Raw genomic sequence first — 23,902 nt, 5'->3', positions numbered from 1 at the left:
TTGGTACAGATCTCTTCGTTGGACTTTTTCAGTGTCACACTCATAGCCCGAATGAACTCTCCAAAATCTGGTGCGACTTCAAACAGATACGTGTCTGGATCTTCCTCTTCTTCAACTATACATTCTCGGAGGCGTGCTTGTAAGGTTTCTTTATTTCCGCTCGTTTTCAGATCTCGATCACGGAGTTCTTCCTTCAGTTCTCTAAATTCAAGTTCGTACAGCAGTTTCAGACGAGCCATAGTAGATCCGATCCAATCCGATTCCGATCCGATCCCACTTCTGACACCAGTGTTGTTACGAATCTCACTATCCAGGCTCTCTGCAAACTGCACCATACACCACCAACTTAAAGAACTTGACAAGTCAGGGCTCCAAAATAACGTAAAGGTTTAATGTCCATAAATAACAGCCAATACTGTACAATTGGCAGCACGTAGAACAGTACAAATAGCTCTGCGATAACAAATATCTCTCCGATAACACCGTTCCGCCGTATCAAGTCTTGCACTGGTCTCTCCGTCTTGTTCCGGGCTTGCACTGGGTTCAACAGTTCAGGACTGACTTCACACACTTGGGCTCGTTGTGTCGGACTCGATCACAGACCAAGATCAAGACGCCGTTCGTCTCAACTGTACTTGACAGTACTCCGCACTGAACCGTCGTAATGCTCTGTACAGAACCACACCGTTGAACTGTGCTGTAGTCGACCGTGTTCTGAACTCCTGTCGTGAACCCGCTTTCTGAACCGTCTTGACTGCGACACCTCCGCTCTTTATATAGGGTCCCTACTGGCCTTCTAGAACCGGACAGAACGCCGCTCGACGTTTCTAGGTGGTCAGATGACTACAACCCTCGTGACGCTAATGAGCTCTGTTCACGACGCCGATCCTACTCGAACCTTCATGTTGTTAACTCGTCTCGGCCGATCGTCGTAACTCGTCACGGTTGACCGCTCGTCTAGCGCTGGCCTGGGGCGATTTGCGTCGGCTGACTACACTCACACCACTACCCCTCTCTGTGCCACCACCAGGTTTATAACAATATGTATATGTCTGTGTGTGTATATACATTTATTTGCAATTATGTCTGTGTGTATATACATTTATTTGCATATATGTCTGTGTGTATATACATTTATTTGCATATATGTCTGTGTGTATGTACATTTATTTGCATATACAAGGTTTAAAATAAGCTTTCAGATCCATCCAATGGTGTGGCAGTCATCTTGTCAAAGTTAAAGTCATCAAGATCATCAACATCAAGATAAGATTCAGTTCTTTGGAAACTTGTTTTCAATTTCTTAATGTCACAACTCTCATGCTTTTCAAAAGACTTTGTCTTACAAGTTCTCTTGGAGGCATCGGTTCCTTGGGAATTCTTGCTTAGGAAATCTAGTGAGCTGCAACTGTCATTTAAATGCAGTAACTGTAAGTTTGTTTCTTTTTTTTCAGTAGTACTGTAATGTTCCTCCTTATTCTTACTTTTACATTTCCTCTGAATCAAAAACTCAAATTCATTTTCTTGGGAATGCTTGCTTAAGAAATCTAATGAGTGGCAACTGTCATTTAAATGTGAAATAGATTTTGTGTCTTTTCCTGGAGATGCTAAATGCTGATTCATTTTTTCATCAAATGATTTTTGCTTTTCTGATTCATCATCTGAACTTTGGAAAATGTCATCCAATACTTTGGCAACATTACATCTTTGTTTATTTAATGTCTTTTCACTATTTCTAGACTTTTCAAATGTATGTGGGAATGGGTCGTCACAAGACTGTTTTGTTAACGTATCTTCAGATACTTTAGAGTTAGATGCTCTAACAGCAATTTGTTTTCCTGCAGGGTTTACCGAGACATCCATGGCAGCATGGAGGCAAGTTTCTTTGACAAATGAGCTCTTATGTGTGTTTCCATGTTTGGATGCACTTTGGGTGGCACGCCCCCTACCTTTTCTTGTCTGACTGCCAGTTAAGGTTTTAGATTGTCTGACTTTTGTTTTTACTGCCACACTGGCACTGACACTTTCTTGAGCTGCAGGCTGAGGAAGTGGACCTTGTGACTCTGAAGCTAATGTGCTCATATCCAGTAGCATTGCTGGCATTTCTTGGGATGAGTCTATCAGAGAAATGCCTTCTTGATGACTAGTTTTATTTTTGTCTGAAAAATAATTGGTCTTGTTTTCAATTTCACCACCTATAGTTTCTGAAATAGAAGCAATATGATATAAAGACAGTGTTTCCAAAAAAAACATAATTTTTCATATTTAACCTAAGAGTCTGTAGAGCAGTTGTGCTTTGAAGAGAAGATCTTATACATTAATATATGAGTTAAATCAGTAGGTGTTAGCCATGTGAAGATCTAGGTTTATAATTCTGTCATGTTTTATCTTAATTAAGTTTAAATCTTATTTCCAATTCACTCCCAGGAAAGTTTGTTTATAAATAGATATGACCCGCAGCCAGCAGGCCTTAGCATGGGTATTACTGATCTAGTGGATTGAATTTAGATCTAGATCTATGTCAAACATGGCGAGAGTTCCCTTAACATACTTTTTTTTATTTTGCCTTGAAAATAAAGTAGAGTGTGAAAATGTGTTTATCCGTTTACCTGACATTTTAATATCAGATACTGTGAAAACGGGTTTACCCTATTAGGTAAAAAGTTTTATTCTTTAATAGAGATAAATTTAGGAATTTTAAAAAATTTTAGCACCCCCCCACCCTTTACCGGTTGAGAGGACATTAAACATACACTACAGTGTCCGCCATAATCTAAGGAACATTTATGCAAAGTTTTATCAAGTCAAGAATGGTCAAACAGTTTTGATTTCTATGTGGGACATACATACATACCCCTTACATTCTACTTTATATATTAGATGTATGAAGTTGACCTCATTTAAATAGAGTGTTGGTGTCAGAAAGTGACTTACTTTGACAGTTTGGTGACTTCAACAGGCAATAAGCTATAGTACAAAACAATGAGATGGACATAGAGACATCCTCAAATTCCTAAACAGTTTTATTCTAATTTTATGTGATTCTTTCATCTCTACACTAGACAGTTTTTAACAATTCCTAAAAACATTTTTTTTTCATTTCAAGATATTATTTTCAATAAGTAAGTGCAGATAAATACCTGTTTTATACAGTTCACTCACAGTGTCTTCAAGATCTGGGAATTGCTGTTGATAAAATTCATGTAGAATGTTCAGTCTGTCTTGTTGTGTGGATTGTAAGATATATCTGGCCAGTTCATGAGAATCTACACCTCTTGATTTGCACAGCATTGACCACTGCTGCCTGCATTCAATGGACAGAAGACAAAACTCAAGTGAGAAATCTGAGAGCAATCAGAAATAATATAAAGTCCAAAGGCTAGGGTGAAAGTGAGACATAATAATAGGACTGGACAAGAACTTATTCCAATACAGACAGAATTAAGTCTCAAGTCAGAGAAAACAACAACTTTCTAGTGTAAATAGTCAAGTAAAGTTCTCCTTTCAGACATTGCACTCTATGGGGCCAGATGATGTTAAGGTCATCTATTTCTTTAGCCAAAGGATAACGAGCAGGGAGTCATGTGGCCAGCACAATGACCAACCCCCTATACCTTGCCCATGGTGGGTTGGGTGGACTCAGGGGCACCCTGAAAATTCAAAATCCCAGTCTTCATTGAGATTTGAACCTAGGACCCCAGGTTCAGAAGCCAAGTGCTTAACCACTCAGCCACCGCACCCCCTGTAATGTAAATAACAAAAACATAAAATAGTAAAAGACCAGTGAGCTTCTATTACCTGAGGATGGCATTAGGTGTTTGGCCAACAATAACAGTCACATGACCCTTTTGGATTGTTCTCTTGCGATTGACATCAGGCTTTGTTTCCTTTGTGACTTTGTTATTTTTCCTGGACCTTTTCTTGGGCTCTTCATGCTTCATTGAGCCATGCAACAAAAGAAATGTCAACTACTTGGGTTAAATACATGTAAACAAACTACAGGCATTTGTGAGAAGTAGCAGCAAGCAGGAAACATTCCAGAGAAAGAGAAAACTATCAAGAAATGAATAGGCTTTCAAATATAAAATCAGCAAAACAATGTAAAGAAAATTTCTAGAAATAGTTTCCACTCTCATGAATATGCCAATTACACCATGGTTGCATCACTTAACATGGAACTCGTGAAAAGTATCATTAGCTTATTAAAAAAAGTCACCTAATTAACATCATGTATGACTAACAAATCACTTAACATCATGTCTGACTAACAAATCACTTAACATCATGTATGACTAACAAATCACTATCTTTTGAAAACAAAATTGTTTCTTCCTTTGTTTTCCATCATTCTTATTAGTATCACATAATGCACCCAAGATATTTCCAACAAATATGAGCAAAAAAAAAAGGCAATGATAATAAATGGAAAATTGTAAAATGATACTTAGCAAAATGGTCATTCATTTAATTTATATAGGTTCTAATGATAAGAGAGAGCGGCTTATTCACTATAGTTGAAAATAGTTAAAACTTAGAGAAGAAACCAAAAATTTCTGAAGGAATCGGAGAATAGTTAGAAATAGTTTTTAAAATTTTTAAAAGAAAACTTGGGAGAAATTGTCATTCTTCACTATCATGCCATTAGATCTGTAAGCATTATGGAACTCTGGGTGTGTTTTCACAAAAATACTGAAAAGTGACAAGGAGAGTTTACCTGGGAATAGGGCTCACACTGCACAGCAGGAACTTGGGTGTTGATATGTTTTAAAAAGACATCTTCTATGGCACAGCGGGTCATGTGATCTTCTGCACGACTAGAGCCAACAACTTGATTGTTTTTCAAAGTATGAAGCGCTCCATTCTTTTCTTTCAAATAATTAGAATTTAAACATTACAAATTAAATACTTCTAAAAATTCTCTAATCACAGGATGTAATCACATTTTTTATTTAATTTTAAGACTATATAGACTAGTGCTAACACAATGAAGACCAAATTATTTTGACACTAAAATGATTTATAACGATTAGCAAAATTCTAAAGTCAGGCAGAATATAATAAACTGCTCAACAAAGAAGCACACTATTGGTCTCCTGTAGCTCAGAACACGAGATAAGATGATAAAAACTATTCTTCTAAGTAAATTTTATAACACTTTGAAGTGCGATAATTCCATAAGTAAACAACACTCACAAGGGAGTTTAAATCTAGAATAATCTACAATGAACTAGCGAGTTAGAGTGTTCAAGTAATTATTTCTAGAATGCATAATTAGGACAATGGCTTTGATTAACTATGAATATATTATGTAAATTAATAGATCAAGGAACAAATATTATCCTCATTGAGCGTCTTGTTTAGAAAATCAATATAAGTGGTGCATTAGAGAAGATATTTTGTCAGCCACTCAGTTTTTGTCACATCATTAACATTATCCTTTTTAATTTTAAGGAAGTTTTGAACAGCCCATTGTATCATTAGTTATTGTATCATTAGTTATTGTATCATTAGTTATTGTATCAAATGGCTTGTTCAAGTGGATACAATCTTCAAGACAATTAAACACAATTAAATCTTTGCTGAAGTTGTTATCGCCTCATATAAGGTGTTCACAAATATTACAAGGTGAACTTCAAACTAGCAGAATGTAGATCAGTGGAACTACAATTACACATCTACACAATATAGACATGACATTCATATTGCTGAATGAATATTTGACATGATAACTGACAACACAATAACAGCAGTGTCCCCTGACACGTCACAACACTAGTGCAAGAGGAAAACTTACTCAGAACAGACTTTATGGAAGTAAACTTTTGTTTTCCTTCTTTTGAAGATCCACTCATAGGCTTCTTAGCCACAGTTTTAATCTTACTGGTGGACCTAGAGGACCTTGTAGGATCTTGCAAACCTGTATGAATACGCAAAGTGTTTCTTGAGGAACTTTGATCCTGCTTTAAATCCTCATCATGGTTTGTTGAATAATCCCCATCTGCTGCTTGCTCACAGATTATCTGGTGAGACACGGGCACAGAAGTCTCAGGACATTTACTTAGCTTACTCAATAGGTCATGATGTCCAGACAAAGCTTGCAGACTTCTTTGTTCAGTTGACCTAGCGGGAGTGACCTTGGTGCTGTGTAGTTTAGGAATCAGGGAAAATTCTTCATCACTCTCATCTGCTACAAGATCCACTGACCCTTGTTTGCCTGGACTAGTTTCTGGTATTGAAGCTTGAACAGGGGATGTTTGGAAAGTGCTGGTATCTGTAGATGTTGAATTCATAGATCACAAGACTAATACAATGATTAAAAAAAAGTTAACAGAGAAAAACTGAAATTCTATCTTTAAAAAAAATAAAAAATTGTATGCCCCATGGCTTGATGTGAGGACCTACAAGAGCTTTTAAATAGAGTAAGAAAAGCAGAACTAATAACATGTGAAAGAACAAGTCAAATTTTAAAATTTTAATTTGAATATATGCAAATAATAATATTCACATTAAAAATAAAAGGATAGCCAGGTAATAAACAAAAATTATTTTCAAATAGATTTTTTTTTTTTAACATTTGCCCAAACTTGACATTTGCAGTCAAGTTTTGATTTAACGGAAGATCATGGAGCTAGTTTTCTCTGGGGAAAGAAAATCTGAGTCAATAAAGTCTAGAAGTCAGAAATGACATCGCTAGATTTGTTACACTTCGTTGCTCTATTTTTTTCTCTCAGCAAATCCTCCTGGGGCATAGAAACTATCAGGAGAGAGCAAGTTACATCTTTAGCAGCAATGTTTCTAGTTTTAAAAAAATAACAACAACCTAATAACAAATTCTGTAAACCTTGTTACCTCTAGACCCAAACAAGTTTTTATAAAATAACTCTTCCTCCTTCTTCTCAGCCTCAGAATCAAAAGATATTTCCTCCACCTCAGTATCGTCTGAATCCTCTTCCTGCTGCTGAGACAGCTCCTCTTTGGAAGGTATATACTTAGTGATGTCATAGCCAGCTAATGCTTTCTCTATTTTTTCATTTCTCTGTGGGACACATAATAATTTGTTGAATTAAATTTGAAGCCCATTTTTAACAGTTTTCTAAATTGTATAATTCTGTATGGTGATCTAACAGAAGGTAGGAAAGCCGCTGGTCACCTACTTTTGAGGTATACTGACGTAGGCGAACATGACATAAAGCTCTTAAAAATTGATTCTAACAGTTGGGAAAAAGAAACACTGGATAGATCCACAAAGAGGGCAAGCATAAAGGAAGGGTCCAGGGTTGCAGATACACAACAGAAGTAAAAGAAGGGGGAAAGTGCAACAGCGCCTCGAGATGACAGATGCCCAGCCTGTGACCTCAAGGATTTGCCTCTTTAGCCACATCAGAAGTTGCAAAGGGAAAAGATCATTTCTCAAGAAGTAAAATGCAATGCAAATACTTCTGTGGTTGCTAAATTCTGACCACCCCTATAAAATAAAACAACAATGAATTAAGAAAAACTCAAAATAATGTTTACTTTGAAAATATCCAATGTCAATGACGAATTTTCTGGCCTAAGACTAAACATGTTTTTAATACCAAAGAGTTCTCCTGGATTTTCTTTGTCTCCTTGGATGCCATTGAAATATCTGCGAGCATTCCCTGTACCAATGACAACTTCATCCAGTTGCTGGTGTGGAAATAAAAAAAACATTTTTCATTAAAAATTTTAGTTGGAATGACAATTTTTTAAATTTATTCTTTTAAAGATGCAGTCAATTATTTCACCTGTTTATAAATCTGTCTTAGATAAATATTTTCTTCTATGGTTCCTGCAGATACAAGTCTGAACACCTGAACATCTCTGCACTGACCTAAACGATAAGCCCTGGTGAAGACCAAAAAAACAACAAATTATAAATAAAGCTATTCATTTTTGTTTCTATTTGAAAATAAACTTCCCAAACCACAATCATTTTTCATTTGTGACCTTTATATTTTCATGTTCAAGGTACCAAGGAAACATTAATATACAAAGAGTTGATATAGAGACCAATTTGTCTGAATATTAAAGAAATGCGCAACTAGAATTCTTTACCAAATGAATTTATTGCAAAAGTGCAGAATTTAATAAGGCTAAAAAGAAAAACAGATCCATAGATTCTAATGAACAAACACAATATCCAGCATAGGCTTCTGTTAACAAAGGTCTGGAGTTTTTTCTTATTTATTTAGTGACTCTCCATGACTCCAGAGTATGCTATAATATGATGATAGTCTCATAAAGTGAGGAATAAGTTAAATGATAAAATGCTAAGCTGATTAGCTGCAGTAAGTGCTTAGCACCATAACCTAAGAACTCACCTGTCCTGAGCCTGAAGATCATGACTTGGATTCCAGTTTGGGTCAAATATAATGACTCTATTAGCAGCAGTCATGTTCAGACCAAGTCCTCCAGCCCTAATTTAAACATAGAAAACTCTTTAAGAAATAAGACTCAATTCAAACAATAAGATAGTCCTGATAATGTCACTGCGTTAATGCAAAATTATTCACAATTGTTAGTGAGCAGAAAGTTGGCTACATAGAACTTTTTTTTTTTAAGCTCAGAAATTAATTAAAGTAATTGTTTGAGATTCACAATTAAAAAGATGAAGTGTCAAATAATTGTCATTCCTATTTCTTGCTTAAGTAAACATTGTGATAGCACACTTTGTAACCAAACAGTGACTGTAATTACTTGGTGGATATCAGGCACAGGAATAAGTTTGGATCTTTATTGAACTGGATCACAATGTTCCTGCGGCACAGACTGCTGACCTTCCCATCAATTCTCCGGTACTCATGACCTTTTGCGATGATATATTGCTCAAGAATATCCAGAAGCTGTAAATGCATAAAAATGTATTTTAAACATGATTTTTTCCTTCTCTATTGAAGGGGACAGAGAAAAGTTCAAATAACATTTACAACGAAACAAAATGTTCTTATAAATAAGTTCTATACCTTTGTAGAATAAGAGAAAATCAAAACTTTGTCATGATTCTGTTCAAATACTGACAAAAGACCTTCTAGGATCTAAAGAATACAATAGAAAGAGATCATTTTTATGCTAAACAACATTGTGTTTCAATAACTATGATAGTTCTACAAGGTAAATTGTTTACAATTATTTACTAAAGTAAATAGTACAATATAATTGATATAGAAGGTTTACTAACTTTAATTTTCCCACAATACTTTGCATCTGAAAGTGTTCTGAAAGACGCTGTGCTTGTCTGTTCCACAAAGTGAGGATGATCTCTGAAGGCCAGCTCACAAACACTCATCGCTAATCTTGCCTGTTTGTCATTCAGCTTGTTGTTGTTGGGAATCAAGAGAGCAATATGATTGGCTGCCTTCAGTAGCAGATGCATGAATGAGAATATCATTGACCAAATCTTTGTCCCATCTGAAGCTCTCTAAAGTCAAAAAAACAATAAAATATTGTAAGGAATATAATCAATGGAAGATACTAGACTTACACGTTGTCTTAGCTTGATAGAGTCACAGTGGCTAAGTGGTAAAGCGATTGGCTTCCAACCATGGGGGTCCAGGGTTCAAATCTTGGTGAAGACTGGTATTTTTAATTTCAGGATCTTTAGGGCGCATCTTATTCCACCCAATTTTGATGGGTACCTGACATTAGTTAACTCTGGAATACAGAAACAGATGACCTTTCCATAGGCTGCAAGGTGTGAGAGGAGAACTTTACTTAGCTTGATTGGTACAGATTTGGAACCAAGCCCAAGAACTCTGTGATCAAAGAAGATTCTAAGAGATTTCCTAATATCTAAGTATATTTCAATGAGGTAACAGCTTTAAAGGTAGAAAACTCCAAAAAGATGGATCACCTCAGTTCCAGCAAAGGCCAATGTAAACTTTCTAGATACAAGTCAACTTTTTTAAATAAGAGATGTTTTCAGCATAACAAGCAGCTTATATATGTTTTCTTTCCTGGAATATAATTACTCAAGTGATAGAAAACTATGATACTATTGTAATTTAGAAAAATAATTACAGATTTTCAATTGGCCATTTTTTCACCAAATGTGACTCATTTAAAAAAAAACTACAAAACACACACAAAAGGCTTTCAAAAAGTTGCAATTTTTCCTCTTCTGAGAGGTCTGAAAGGGGAACTTTACTTTTTTTTTACTTACTAATGATATTTTGATTAGGTATGTGATGAAAACTTTTGTTATACCTTAACCGCTACAAGATGAAGTATTCACAATTACCTTGTAACAGCAGGAGGCTCTTGATTTGCCACTGTCACAGTCGCAAGGCTCGTCTGAATGTAAGATGAGATACATGTCTGGATGGCCCAATATAGCTTTGTAGATGCTGACCTGGAAGTCTGTTAGTTTACACAACACAACCATGTCATCTAGAACAATAGATACATAATATTATAAACCACAGGAAGAGACAGACAACTCTCAAGCATAAATAACACAAACAATATCATTTCTTGTAATTACAGCACTATTATATCCATAAAAAAGCTAAAAAGATTCTAGAAATAAAAAATCACCCTTTGGGTCAGGAGTTTATGATTTTACCATCACAAAAGAGATACAAGACACTGATAGCAAAGACAAACAGACACAAACACTCTTTTGTTCCCCTGGCAATCAAATCATCAAATAGAAACTATGTGATATTAACTTTTCACATCTAAATTATGAGTGAGTCTGGTGTGAATGTATATTTTGTTTTCTATAGTTCTAATGTTTTGTTTGGTGTAATGTGCAAATTGTAAGACAAATTTCCTTATGGATAATAAAGATTATTATTATCATTAAACATCAATACTGATTCTCTGGAGGAGACCAAAAATCTCATAAATAATACTCACTGGAAGATAACATAACTATGAAATAAATACAGCACTACCAAGTCCTCAGACTATCTCTAACAGTCAGACTACCTACCTTTGGTAGGTAACTGATCAGCTATCAAAGCTTTGGTTCTTCTCAGCATTAAAGTTTTACGTATTTTGGCAAATTTATCTTTCTCTGTGGAAACAAAGGTGGATTGATTGATTGTTTAACAATATTATAAATATACAAGATACAATGATGATAATAAAATATTAATGATATTGTAAAGTAATCCATTAAATATTACACAACTAATTATTTAAAGGTTTAAAAAAAAAAAAAAGAAATGGAATGCATGTCTTAAAATGTTAAATAATTGCTACAAAATACAAAAGTGTTCACTCATTTAAAGGTTTGAAGAAAACTAGGTTATGATCATCAATGCTATATATCTTTTCAACGCTACAGGCCTGACAACATGGTATGAATGTGCTTTGCAAACAAAAGAGATGTACAAGGATTACACAACAATCAAGCCCTTTTATCCTCCTCACCAAACGACAGCGGTCCAGTCCATCATAGCTTGGTGGAACAGGAACATCACCAAGACTCAAACCCAGAACATTTGGTAAGAAAGTTAAGCACTCCACCAGCCAATCACTGCATAAAAAGATAATGTACGCAGCCTGTTTTTTGTTACTAGCTTAATTTTCTGAAAATCTAAAAGATTATAAATTTTGTTTCCATTACGTTTTCGTGCTTGAGCCAGTTCCCTCTTAGTGGCGTCCTGTCTCTGTCCCAGTTCAATCACATCAATAAAATCATTCTCAAATTGTGGCAGAGTTCCTAAAACACCTGGCTGAGCCCTGGGAATAATGAATACATTGGTAATATATTATAAATTCTTACCAGCATAAACAGGCCATTAAAAAAAATACATTGAGATCTAAGTAAATTAATTAGTGAGACCTATTGCGACAGAATTTATATTACAATAATAAAAAGCTGGAGCTAAATCAGCAATATTTAATCTAATATCTAAAAGTAATAATAACAATATTACTACAAGTTGTCTAAGAACAGTGTTATAAAAGTGGAAGGCAGAAAGAGAAGATTTAACAAATCTGAGGTGGGCAGGAAACTGAACAAAATAGCAAACTGCAGACAGGAGTGGGAGAATTCTGTTGAACTCTTAACAATCAGGAAAAAAAATGAATGTAGTCAAACCTTGACCTTCTACACAAGGAAACAAAATGTTGGAGTGAGGACTAAGTTGGTAACCTCTGAATGAAGCAAGTACACCTAAATACAATAATAGCAATGTCTTCAATTCTGAAGATTAAAGATGAGTGCAGTGCTTCACACAACTACACAAATCCAGTTGCAGCCTGCATATTTTCCCACATTTCGTGCAGACAAAACCGTTGTTGTTTTTTTTGTCTTTTATGCCTGTCTTCAATAATGGCTTTCCTTTGAGTCTCAAATGTTTGTTCCACAGCCTTTGTGAGAGCTCTCCAACTGTCTCTTTCAGAGGTCATCTGCTGTCAGCTACTTTCCTATATGCCAGTGAGGGAAAAATTGCGCTTGAGTTGATCTTTATAGCACTTACACTGTCCTCCTCTAAGCTTGCCATATAAGGCATTATATTCAATTCAGAAGATTATAGGATTGAAGACACAGTTATGACCTATATATTTTGTCAAGCTTAAAACCGACAATCATTTTTAAAATTTATGTATTTGAATGAAATCTATCAATCCAAGTATGTAAAAGAAGCTAGCTCATCTGCTTACCAATCCAACAAACTCCACAACTCTGTCAAATTATTCTGTAGCACTGTTCCAGTCAGACCAAAGCGACATGGTGTGTTAATTTCTTTCAATGCCAGCGTCACCTGTGACTTGACACCCTTAAAAACATTAACATTTTAGAAATTAAATTTTGAGAGCAAATTATATAAAAATGTCAGCATACCTTGACTGCTACTTTTCTTTTAATATATATAGATTACATATATTTAGTATCACTTACTTTGATTTTGTGAACTTCATCAACAAATACAGCTTCCCATTCTATTTGATTTAATGACACCTACAGAAACAATGAACATAAATTGAATAAAACACCATGTTCCCCTCTGCATAATTAGTTGTTTTTTTTTAAACATAGGAACTTCCCCTCGAGTGTAATATTTTCATTAATAGTGAGAAAAGGCAAGAACACTCAAAAGAAATTAATGAAACATAATGTGGTGAACCCCTATAATTGTCTTGTTCAGTTTCTCCTTGTAGATACTCCTTTTTTAATGGGATCCTTTGAATAGCAAACTAAAACAGATAGTACAAAAACATAAATTACAGTTCAAACACCAGTAAGTCATGGAAATTAAATTTGTCCTAAATATAATATCCACCTAGAGGTCAGTATAGTTCATTCACTCAACTTACCAAGTTGTCTCTGTAGGTTTCAAATGTTGTTACCACAATCTCTAATTTTCCTTTTTTCAAATCTGACAGACAGACATCTTTGTCTGAACCATGAAATTTTCTGGAAAAAATTTTTTTTTTTACTAAACTAGAACAAAATATAAAAAATACTTTTGTCAAAAAAACAAAAAAAAAAAAACTTATATTAAGCATATTTGTATCAATTAGTTTGGATCAGTCATGTAATAGATCTAGACTAACAATAATAAATCTGTGTGATTAGAAATATTTTTACCAGTTGTTTTTAATAAGAGCGATTTCATGCTTTTAGCTTTCTCAACATGGAATGATCCTATCACTTGTCTGGACCGGTTGGGAAAGGGGTGAGGAGAGAAAGAAAAGGTATCTGGGTGAATAGTACTGTGCTTGGTTTTTAAATGCATTTCTAAAAAAAAAAAATGTTTAAAGTTGAACAACCTGGATTCTAATTCAAGGGCTCTAGCCTCCTCAAGTTAATCCACTAACCACTGTTCAAGAGAAATGCTTATGAAAATAGAAGGTTTTATAGTTATAGTTTCAAACTTTAAAAAAAGGTATACAGGGGACTAATTCAACTTTTACCAATAATTTTCCCTTGATCAATACCAATCAAAATAATTAATTACCCATAGTTAGTTAACTAATCGATTAATTTTTAAAATTGATTCTTGTTTTGTCAGGTAAAAGAAATAATTGTTCAAAATTTCAGCTTGATCCGAGATTGTGTGTGGAAGAAATGATGTGTACAAACATTTTACCACACACACAGGCAAAGTGAATTGAACTTTTATTCATCTACATATAGAAAGCAAAGCTTCTTTGTATATCCTTAAGGTCTAATAAATAGGTCAATCTTTGTCTAATTTATTTATATTATTATTGCATTCTCACTGCACTCTGATTTGGTCTCTTTTATGGACCTGTGGGGGTATAAATGTTTCTCTGCTGCCTTTAGGAACTCAGCAAACACAGCTCAGTTTGGAGTCTGGATTCAAACTTGAGCTTTTCCGTAGTTTATGTCACTCAACCACCCAATCCACATTTCAGTCATCAGTTGTTCATTAAAGGTACGCGAAGAATGATTTTTTTTAATCCTGAGAAAATTTCTTAAACCACAATTCACCTACAATTGTGTCTATGCTCAGAAACAAAGTGTGTAATATGACACTGTAAACAATTAAACAGATGTCTATTACCTCACAATGAAGTATCCCCATGTGTTGAGTTCGTCCAACCAATTATACACAACAGCAGATGGTCCAATAATAAGAAAAGGCTTACACTTCCTGTTGGGTGGGCTGTCAGTTAAATGTCCAGACATCTTGAAGGTTAAAAAAAATAATTTTGCTTTAAGGTATTTCTAGAATCAAGAAAACTTTCAGTTCAACAAAAAAAAATTAACATTTTCAATTAAAAAATATAAAAGACTTTAAACAAAGAAATAAATTATCTAACTTTTAAAATATTGTTAGCGCTATGTATGTAGGTACCTTTTTAATAAACTTTGGAATCATTTTTAAAGTATCATTTTTGTTTCCTTGTTTTCCCAGGACAGCAGACAAAAAACCAATGACCTAATCAAAGAACACATGAGCTTTAATAATACATTTATAGAGTGCAAATACTTGTAACAATGAAATAATGCTCAAAAGATGAGTTTTATACAATAACTTAAGACAAAAAAAAATGCTAGAATCCTATAATCTTCTAACTTGAAGATAGTGCTATTAGTGAAGGAGAAACATCACTGAATACTTATGAAGCCAGGGAAAGAGGATATTGATTTAAAAGCCTTTTCTTAAATTGATTCAATTACATTTGAACGAGTAAAAAAAAAATGGGTATGTTTCAAGTATAATTATATGGGGTTTTACTAGAGGTTAGGTCTGGAAGTCCCAGTTGTGCTATTTTGCCTCAACGTGGCACTCAGGTGGAGACGATCGCTAGAGGAAGTAATTAGGCTAAATGAATAGCAAAAGACAATGGAGACGATCGCTAGAGGAAGTAATTAGGCTAAATGAATAGCAAAACTAAACTCCTGTGGAAGTGTCCAAGGGAATGCGAGAGCTTTCCCATTGCACAGTGCAGAGTTGAAAGAGAGCTTCCACGTCCCTGTCGATAATCCATGCGCCATTCCTCAAGGGACCATTACACTAATGGCGAGTCCTGCACAGTTAGCTTGGTAAATAAAACAACAACATTTGAAACAAAAACTTATCTCTAATTATATACTTGCCTGAATAGTTTTGCCAAGTCCCATGTCATCAGCAAGTATGGCTCCAGTTCTGTTGATGTAGTGTTGGTATAAAAATTGGACTCCTTCCCTTTGGTAATCACGTAAGTATTGATTAGTTGGGGCAGGAACCTGATAAAAATAGTTACACTATGAAATATTGAAATATATGTTGTAACAGAAAGTGAACACAATGAAAGAAATGTAACTCTACTGACAAAAAAAATAAATAAATCACAAGGATAGAAATCTAGAAGAACTTAAGGAGGTTAATATTAACAAAACCTTAAAAAGGTTATATTGACGCAGTAAAGTCTTCTGCACAATCCTGTTTGCTATATTACTCTATACTTTATTAAATCTTGATTACTTTACTTATTAATATTGATTAGAGCACTTTAAAATAAAAGGGTTTAACTTCTTACCGCTACTTGAGAGTCAAGTTGAAAGTTTACTTTGGGTGACAATGGTGGAACTGACAACTTTGGTTTCTCTGTCTCTGCTAGTGAAAACCCTGAAATATTGAAAAAGCTTTTTTTTCAATTCCTTTTCTCCCTTAAATTTGAAATAGCCTTTTTTTTAAAGCTCATATGTGTGTGCCATATTTAAATGAAAACATACACACATTTTTAATTCCTTTTTTCCTCTGAAATTTGAGATATCTCTTTAAATTATATGGGGCATGGTGACCAAAATAATAAAGCGTTTAGCTTTTCAACTGAGAGGTCTGAAGTTCAAATCCAGCTGGGGACTAGAAATTTTAGGATACCCAACTCTAATGAGTACCTCATCTAACGTTACTTATGCAATCAGTGGCATAGCTAGGGTATTTGATGCCCTGTGCAGCAGTTCCTCATAATGCCCTACAAAAAAAAAAGTTTTAAAACAGCGAAAAGTTTCAAATTTCAGAAAAAAGTATAGTTGTTATTTAAGCTTTTCATACTTTCCGAATGATAGGAAAACCTTCTCCCAGATACCCCCTCCCCCACTGATCCACAAAAGAGATTGGACTATTACTGATTAGTAATTTTTAAAAAACAACACCATTATAAATATGTCCATAACCAGTTTGATGGACCCCTCCCCCACCACTTGATGCCCCGCACCGCCCACACATTGCTTGCTACGCCACTGTAATGCAATGTTCTATCACTTTCTCTAAGCCCATAGTAGCCCAAACAAAGCTCCAGCTACTCAAGGTGGGTGCTAATCCCACATCTTCAGCAGGTTTTTTTCTTACATTGACAAGCTGATGCTCAAACTCCCCCCCCCCTCTCCAACAGTTACCATCATCTGCCCATTAATTTTATAAGAGATAAGTTACCATCCCAGAAATCATCCTCTTGATTGCCAAGGTCAACATCATTTGCTTCTCTTCCATTGTTTAACACAGTTGGGCTATCCGTAATCATGACACACGAGGAGGAGGATTGATTCCTTGTTTCACTTCTGCTGTCCATCTTCAACTCCTCTTGCTCTTTGTAACTGGTAACAGGCGAACTTTTTGTTATGTTAGCTCCTGATGAGCTCACTCTGAAAAAGATTTTTCAAAAGTTAAGCTTTAAAAAAAAAATATGTGGTCACTATACTTAGTTTTTTTTTTTAAATAAAAGTACTTGAGTTGTTTTTTTCAGCCATGACATGGTACAGTGGTGAAATGAAGCCACAAGGGCAGTTATGCAAGGTAAGAGTTGAATAAGGTTTATTACTTCTAGACAAAAAATTGACTTCAGTACAAAAGATTGTATTGTCTATTTTATTGTTGCATTATTTTTACTTTTGTTGATAGTTTTTTTCTAGAATGAAGTAGAGCAGTGTGGATGTTTTTAAAGTCTCCATTACCATCTTTTTGTTTTAGTTGACACTTCTAGCATATAAGTTTATCTTTGAAGTAAAAATACCCCTTTCAGGCCTTGCAATCTATAGACCAGATGATGTAAAAGTCAACTGTTTCTATGGCTGACAGTTAGTAAGGGTGTCATGTGGGCAGTACAATGACCAATGGCCTTTACTTTCCCCAACTAATGTCAGATACGCATCAGAGTTTAGTGGACTCGACGCATCCTAAAAATACCAATATTGAAGATCCAAGTCTTCAACTAGATTTTAAGGTGAGATTCCTCAATTCAGAAACCAACCACTTCACGCCAGCCACCACACACCCTTATCTTTTAAAATTAACTCGCATTAATAATAATAAGGCTTGTTATGTAGCTAAATAAAAAAAATCTCTGTGTCCCTTTATAAGCAGTGTGTTAAGCACAAGAAATGATGCTTACTTTAAAGTACATCCTACTTTTGGCTTGTTTTTTCTGGTTCTGACACCTGCTGAGGACTTCTTCAATGGTGAGTGTGAGCTGAGCCACTGTGTGGACTTGATGGGTTTCCACTGAGAGACTCTGCCCAGGCTCATTAAGGCCTTCTCATTATCAGAGCTGTCACTGTCATACTTAAACTTCTCTCTGCAGTGTATGTAAATATAAGCCCTTTTTAATTTACTATGGATAAGAAACAATCTACTGATAAAAGTCAGCCAAATCTTTTAAATTAATTTCTCTTTTGTCTCAATAGAGAAACTGGATCTGAGCTTCATCAATACAGTTTAATGAGATAACAATTCATCATAAAATTATTAATTCAAGGACTAAAGACTTTAACTTTAATAAAAGTTTACAAATATTTATTTCAAGGAGTTAAGACTTAATCTTTAATGGAGGTTTACTTATATTAAATTCAAGGACTCTAGAAATACAATGGATAAATGATCTATGTCTAGGTAAATTTTTTTTGTTCTGTATTAAATTAACATAAAATAATTTTAAAATGAATATTAAACTGAAAGATGTAAGTTACTGATATAAAACTCACTTTTTTTTTCAATGATCAATGATTAGCATATGTGCCTCACCTAAGTGTCATCGAAATTTCTCCTTTTGATGAATCTTTGATCAGGGAAAGCTTTTATCCCAAAATGTATGTGCCAGCACATAAGTCCACATTTTTTTACTTTGCCAAGAAGTCTCATTTAACCTACGTGTAATAAGGAATATTGTCCCCCATTTAGAAGCCAAGCTCTTAACTACTCAGTCACAATCTCACATAAAGTGAAAAGTAATGTAAACCAATGAGTTACCTAAGTCTTGATAAGTCTTCTTGACCATGTAAAGGCATGAAAAGATTTGAAGAGTGTGATTCTTGTGTATTAAATTGGGAGTCTGTAAGTAGAAGATAAAATACATCGGCTATAGTGTATACTCTCACTGTATTTTTGGTATGAAAGCTGTGCAAGGAATACTAATAGAGATGTTAGATCATCTCAACAAGATTACTTTAGTAAATATATTAGATAAAACAGTACACTGGCTAAAATCAATAAGTTAAGTCTTTCCTTTTAAGACAACACAAATTTTTCATATGATAATGAAATGAACTCTTAGTAAAAAGTTTCCATTCCTTGCAATTTATCAGGGCAGATGATGTAAAGGTTAAAAGGTCATCTGTTTCTGAAGCAAATGGTTAACAATGGTGTTGTTTGGCCAGCAGATTGACCAACCTCTTAACTTTTCCCCAACTTATATCAGGTACCCATTAAAGCTGGGTGGACTCAGGCACCCAAAGATACCAAAATTAAAAATCCCACTCTTTACCAGGATTCAAACCACAGACCAGTAATTCACAAGCCAAGCACTTTACTAATCAGCCACAGCACTTCCTAGTGAACTATTATGCCTAGAGCAAAAGATAAATCTCATTGAATAGCTTCTGTTTTGAGAATCTACACAAATCAATCAACTCAATAAAAACAATTTCCTTATATTGACAAATAAATATATATAGTTAAATTTTTAAAAAATAAAAAAAAGTACTGTAAAAATAGAGAACAAATTCAAAAACACTAGTTTGGCTTAACAAATACCATAGCCACAGAACTAATTAATGCATTATTCATCTAAAAGTACTAGAAAAGAAATTTTGAAATGGCATTTTCAAAATATGTTTTAACTAGTTTATCAATTAACCAAAAAAAAAATTTTAAAAATTCAATAATAATGTTAAACATAGTTTTTTACAAAATATCATGGTTTATAAAAGTGACATGGGTCTCACCAGACAATAAGACAGAGAACCAAATCAACCACATTACCATACGCCGCGACTGGAGAAGCACATTACTAGATGTACGGAACAGAAGAGGAGCAGATATTGGCTCAGACCACCACCTAGATGTAGCCAAACTAAAAATGAAGCTGGCCAGCAATAAAACAGAAATTAACAAAAGGAAAAGATTTGACCTAGACAAGCTTCACAACACCCAGATTAAAAAGGAATTCCAACTATCCCTTCAAAATAGATTTGCTGTTCAACAATTATATGAGGCCGAACAAAGCGTTGATAAATCTTGGCAAAATTTCAAAGAAATTATTTCTGAAACAAGCAATAAGTACTAAGCCTTAACCCTAAGAAGAAAAAACAATGGATTAGTGAGGAGGCATGAAAATTAATCGAAGAGAGGAAATATGCTAAACACCAAACTGTGGGAGATGAGTGGGCAGAAAATATAGATTTGCAGATCTTTGAGAGGAAGTGGAGATGGATTGGTCACACCCTGAGAAAAGATACCAACAACAGAGCTAGGCAGGCCTTAGAGTGGAACCCCCGGGAACAAGACGTAGAGGAAGACCAAAAAGAACATGGTGATGGAAGCTGAGAGGACCAGAAAGAGCTGGGAAGACATAAAAAAAGTAGCAAGAGACCGTGGAGAGTGGCGTGTTTTTACGGAGGCCCTATGTTCCATGAGGAACTCAAAGGAAAGATGATGGTTTATAAACAAAATAAATTACCTTCATGTTCATTTTGTATTCCCGTGAAGCTCATGCTAAAATTAGACACATGTAAATACTTGTTGTGACTTGTAGTCCGTAGACCAGGTAGATGTTAACAGCAACTAGATCGATTCTCCTTTCATGGTCTCCACCCAAGTCCCAAGTCTTCAATCCTGGATATGTGCATTAAATGTTAACTGGGCAAGAACTGAATAATTCACTGAAAATTATGTATTACATTGTAGTTAAAGATTTAATCTCTACTAGATCTAGACATCAGTTGATCCATCTTAACTTAGATTAACTTAAATAAGATCTTTAGTTGGACTAGTTCTAAAAATCTAGCTAGAATCATTTTGAGAAATGCTTCTGTTCTTACGTCTTAAGCAGTTTCATTAGTTACAAAACAGTATAGTCAGTGGTCACTATTACTATTATCACTATATACTATAGAGTCTATCTATGTACAGATTTTTTCTAGTATTAGATCCATATATTCTAGTTAGTAGTCTAGTGTACATGTTTGATGTTACATGGCCAGATACGCAGAATCAGGTTTTTCTTTATCAACTTTATGCTAGATTGCAGTTAGATGACATTTATTGACTAGATCTAGATCTCTCTAGACTACAGGATTTTTAGATTAACACTACAGTAACTAGACTACAATTTACTCGACTACTACTATCATATATAGATCTAGATTTTTTTTTCTAGACTAGATCTAGACTGACTAGTCACTAGACGTCTACTAGATATCTATTCTAGATCTAGTTGGATGGCTGCCTGGTTGTGCGGTTTGCGCGCTGGACTCTCGTTCGGATTTGAGGGTTCAAACCCTGCCCGCTCCCATCCCCCGTCATCCTGCGGGAGGTTTGGACTAAGAAGTAAACTATCTTCAACTCTGAAGGAACATCCGAAACATGTAAAACATTTTACAAACATCTAGATCTAGTAAATTCTAGTAGGCCTTCTAGTTCTAGAAACTATAGTAGTAGTAGGTCTAGAGTATAGACTAGTCTAGAGTTACAGAAGAAGAGTACTAAGAGTACTACAGTTTCTAGTACAGTTACTGAGTTAGTAAGTTACACTACAGTAGTCCTGAGACGCCTGAGTAGTTCTAGTAGTCACGCCCGGTACTCTACTAACTTCTAGGTAAGGTTATACCGTTATCTACTCTAGATAGAATCTAGTCACTAGACTAGATCTAGTTAAGTTAGTAACCAGTATTAACTAGCAGTTAGTAGCCAGATCTAGATCTACTAGTCTAGTTAGATTTTGTTAAATTTATGATATATCTAGAATCTAGAGTAATTTAGATTCTACTAACTCTAGATCTACTCTAGTGACTAGTCTGGATTACTCTACTACTAGACTAATACTAGACTCTAGATCTGGTCAAATCTGGTTTCTGTGTGTGTTACTCTGTAGTCCAGTGTAGTAGTCTAGTAGTCTGAGTGTAGTGATACTAGATGTATACACTATAGACACTATAGTGATAGACTATAATAATTAATATATATCTAGACTCTAGTCTCTAGACTATATAGTATATAGACTCTAACTCTAGTCACTCTAGACTCTAGTACTCTAGAGACTAGAGACTATCTAGACTCTAGACTTAGTCTTAGTCTAGATCTAGTGGCAGTATTCTGAGTATTAGTATTACAGGCAGTATGAGACTTCTATGAGTATCATGAGTATGGTATAATTTAATGATTATCAGTAATATGATATTTAATATCAGTAGTGGCAGTAGTGGTCTCTAGATCTAGAATCTAGATCATAATAAATCTACTTTGAAATGTTTACAAACCAAACTAAAAACAAAATAGATCTATCAAACCGTGTCAGTATACTGTACGTGATAGAAGAACGCCTATTTGCACGTTAAATGTCAAATAGATTAGTTTACTTGGAGGATACTAGACTTAGATACATATAGATTTTGAATAATCATTGATCTTGATTCTAGATAGACGTGTGTATAATTAGGCTTTTCTTCGAGTCCGAATGCAGTATTTACCGTGGCTACGCAGTACCAGCTGTGAAATACATATTTTGCCACATCCAGGGCAAGCTTGAAGCATAATAACCATTGTCCGCAGATGGTCGATTAAGATTTTCTTTTCGCCGTCTGCTTCTGTCCTTGGCAGCGGATTTTCATGTCTCAAATGTGTATCTTGCGGGCCTCGGCCTTTGTGAGTGACCCCAGCTGTCTCGTTTTGGGTCCGCATGCAACCAGGTGCTCTCTTCTTTGTCAGCTAAGGCTAGCTAGTTGGCGCCTTAGCTGGTCTTTAAAGCGTTTCCGTGGGGCAATTCTGTTACGTAGACCACCTTTTAGCTCTCAAAAAAAGTCTGCCATTGGCATACATTCGTCCCCCATACGGGATACGTTCCCCGTCAAGCGTAACTGTCGGACCATTAGAAGTCCCTCTTTTAGTCTATACTGTACATACCATAGCGTTCGCAAGGGCATTTGTAGTGCGGTCTTGCCGCCGTATGTCCATGATGGAACGCAAATATCTTTGGTGAAAGCACTCAAGTAGTCTTATTTGCTTTCTGTATAACACCCATGTCTCACAGTCTCAGATCCATATAGAAGGGTTGAGAGAACCACCGCTTGGTAGACATTGATTTTGTAGGCAGGCGGAGCGATTTATTCCGCCAAACTCTCGCCTGAAGGTGTCCAAAAGCACTACTTGCCCCGGCAAGACGGTTATCAATTTCCATTGAAAGAGAGGCGTCATTTGATACTATATACTTCCTATATATTTTAAGTGGTCTACGTTACCACGTTAAGGGGCTGTCCATTTACGATAATCTCTGGGGCTGAGTAGGTTTTATTGGGTGACGTCGGGAACATGACTTCTGTTTTCCCGAGGTTTATTTATAAACCGAAAGAGGAGGCAGCGTATGCAAATTCGTTGACCGCGTTCTGGAGATCATGTTCATTATGAGCTATCAGGGCGCAATCATATATAGGCCTATATCATGTGTGTGTGTATATATCAATGTGGGGGGAAATTATTATTTTATTGTATTTTAACGTTTATTATTAATTTATTATTAGTTAAAAGTTAGACATCCATCACTGAGTATCGGCACCTTTACATTTTTTTATTTACAAAAAAGCACTGTATAGCACTATATATATATATATATATATATATATATATATATATATATATATATATATATATAGGCCTATATATATAGATAGATAGGAGAGAGAGAAGATGGCTACCAGTAGGCCTACCATTGCGCAGTTCATCTTATCTAAAGTAGGGTTACTATGGGCGTTTAACCTTCCACAGCTGCATGGGTTTTGATTATAGATCCTCCAGCGCCTTTCGGCGCATACGGCTGCAAGCTCTATCCACAGAAACCGTTCATAGGCGACTTACACAGCCTCTACCTAACTGGTGCGAATTTTCGATCTATGAAGGTGCGACGCCATGTTATACGACCTTGGTTTCGCTCTCCTCTTTTCGACTTCCATGTAATGGCGGTCTTTGGTCAGTGTGTTTCGTCTTGA

General features: G+C 35.2%; 1 protein-coding gene across 4 annotated transcripts; it reads right to left on the bottom strand.

Moving 5' to 3' along the window:
* Nucleotides 1–1,172: 1,172 nt before the first annotated feature.
* Nucleotides 1,173–22,166, bottom strand: LOC106062703 (DNA excision repair protein ERCC-6-like 2). 4 transcript variants are annotated; one of them, XM_056030150.1, is made up of 27 exons: nt 22,034–22,166; nt 20,383–20,584; nt 18,675–18,756; nt 17,821–18,003; nt 16,866–17,074; nt 15,967–16,055; nt 15,545–15,673; nt 14,799–14,882; nt 14,505–14,629; nt 13,291–13,390; nt 12,875–12,934; nt 12,637–12,752; nt 11,594–11,709; nt 10,955–11,038; nt 10,259–10,407; nt 9,200–9,439; nt 8,985–9,056; nt 8,719–8,864; nt 8,343–8,438; nt 7,767–7,866; nt 7,516–7,668; nt 6,850–7,036; nt 5,795–6,271; nt 4,715–4,866; nt 3,799–3,935; nt 3,141–3,304; nt 1,173–2,204 (listed from the first exon to the last, which is right to left on the bottom strand). In XM_056030150.1, the coding sequence occupies exons 2-27, from the start codon at nt 20,414–20,416 to the stop codon at nt 1,186–1,188; spliced, it is 4,503 nt and encodes a 1,500-aa protein (XP_055886125.1). In that variant the 5' UTR covers nt 20,417–20,584; nt 22,034–22,166; the 3' UTR covers nt 1,173–1,185. The 4 variants fall into 4 exon arrangements, with proteins under 4 accessions (XP_055886125.1, XP_055886126.1, XP_055886127.1 ...); XM_056030151.1 differs by having other exon boundaries at nt 20,383–20,537; nt 22,034–22,155; XM_056030152.1 differs by lacking the exon at nt 22,034–22,166 and adding an exon at nt 20,744–21,712 and having other exon boundaries at nt 20,383–20,537.
* Nucleotides 22,167–23,902: the final 1,736 nt, after the last annotated feature.

This window comes from Biomphalaria glabrata, chromosome 5 (assembly GCF_947242115.1).
Source record: "Biomphalaria glabrata chromosome 5, xgBioGlab47.1, whole genome shotgun sequence".
Taxonomy (NCBI): domain Eukaryota; kingdom Metazoa; phylum Mollusca; class Gastropoda; family Planorbidae; genus Biomphalaria; species Biomphalaria glabrata.
This window is presented reverse-complemented; position numbering and strand designations above follow the sequence as displayed.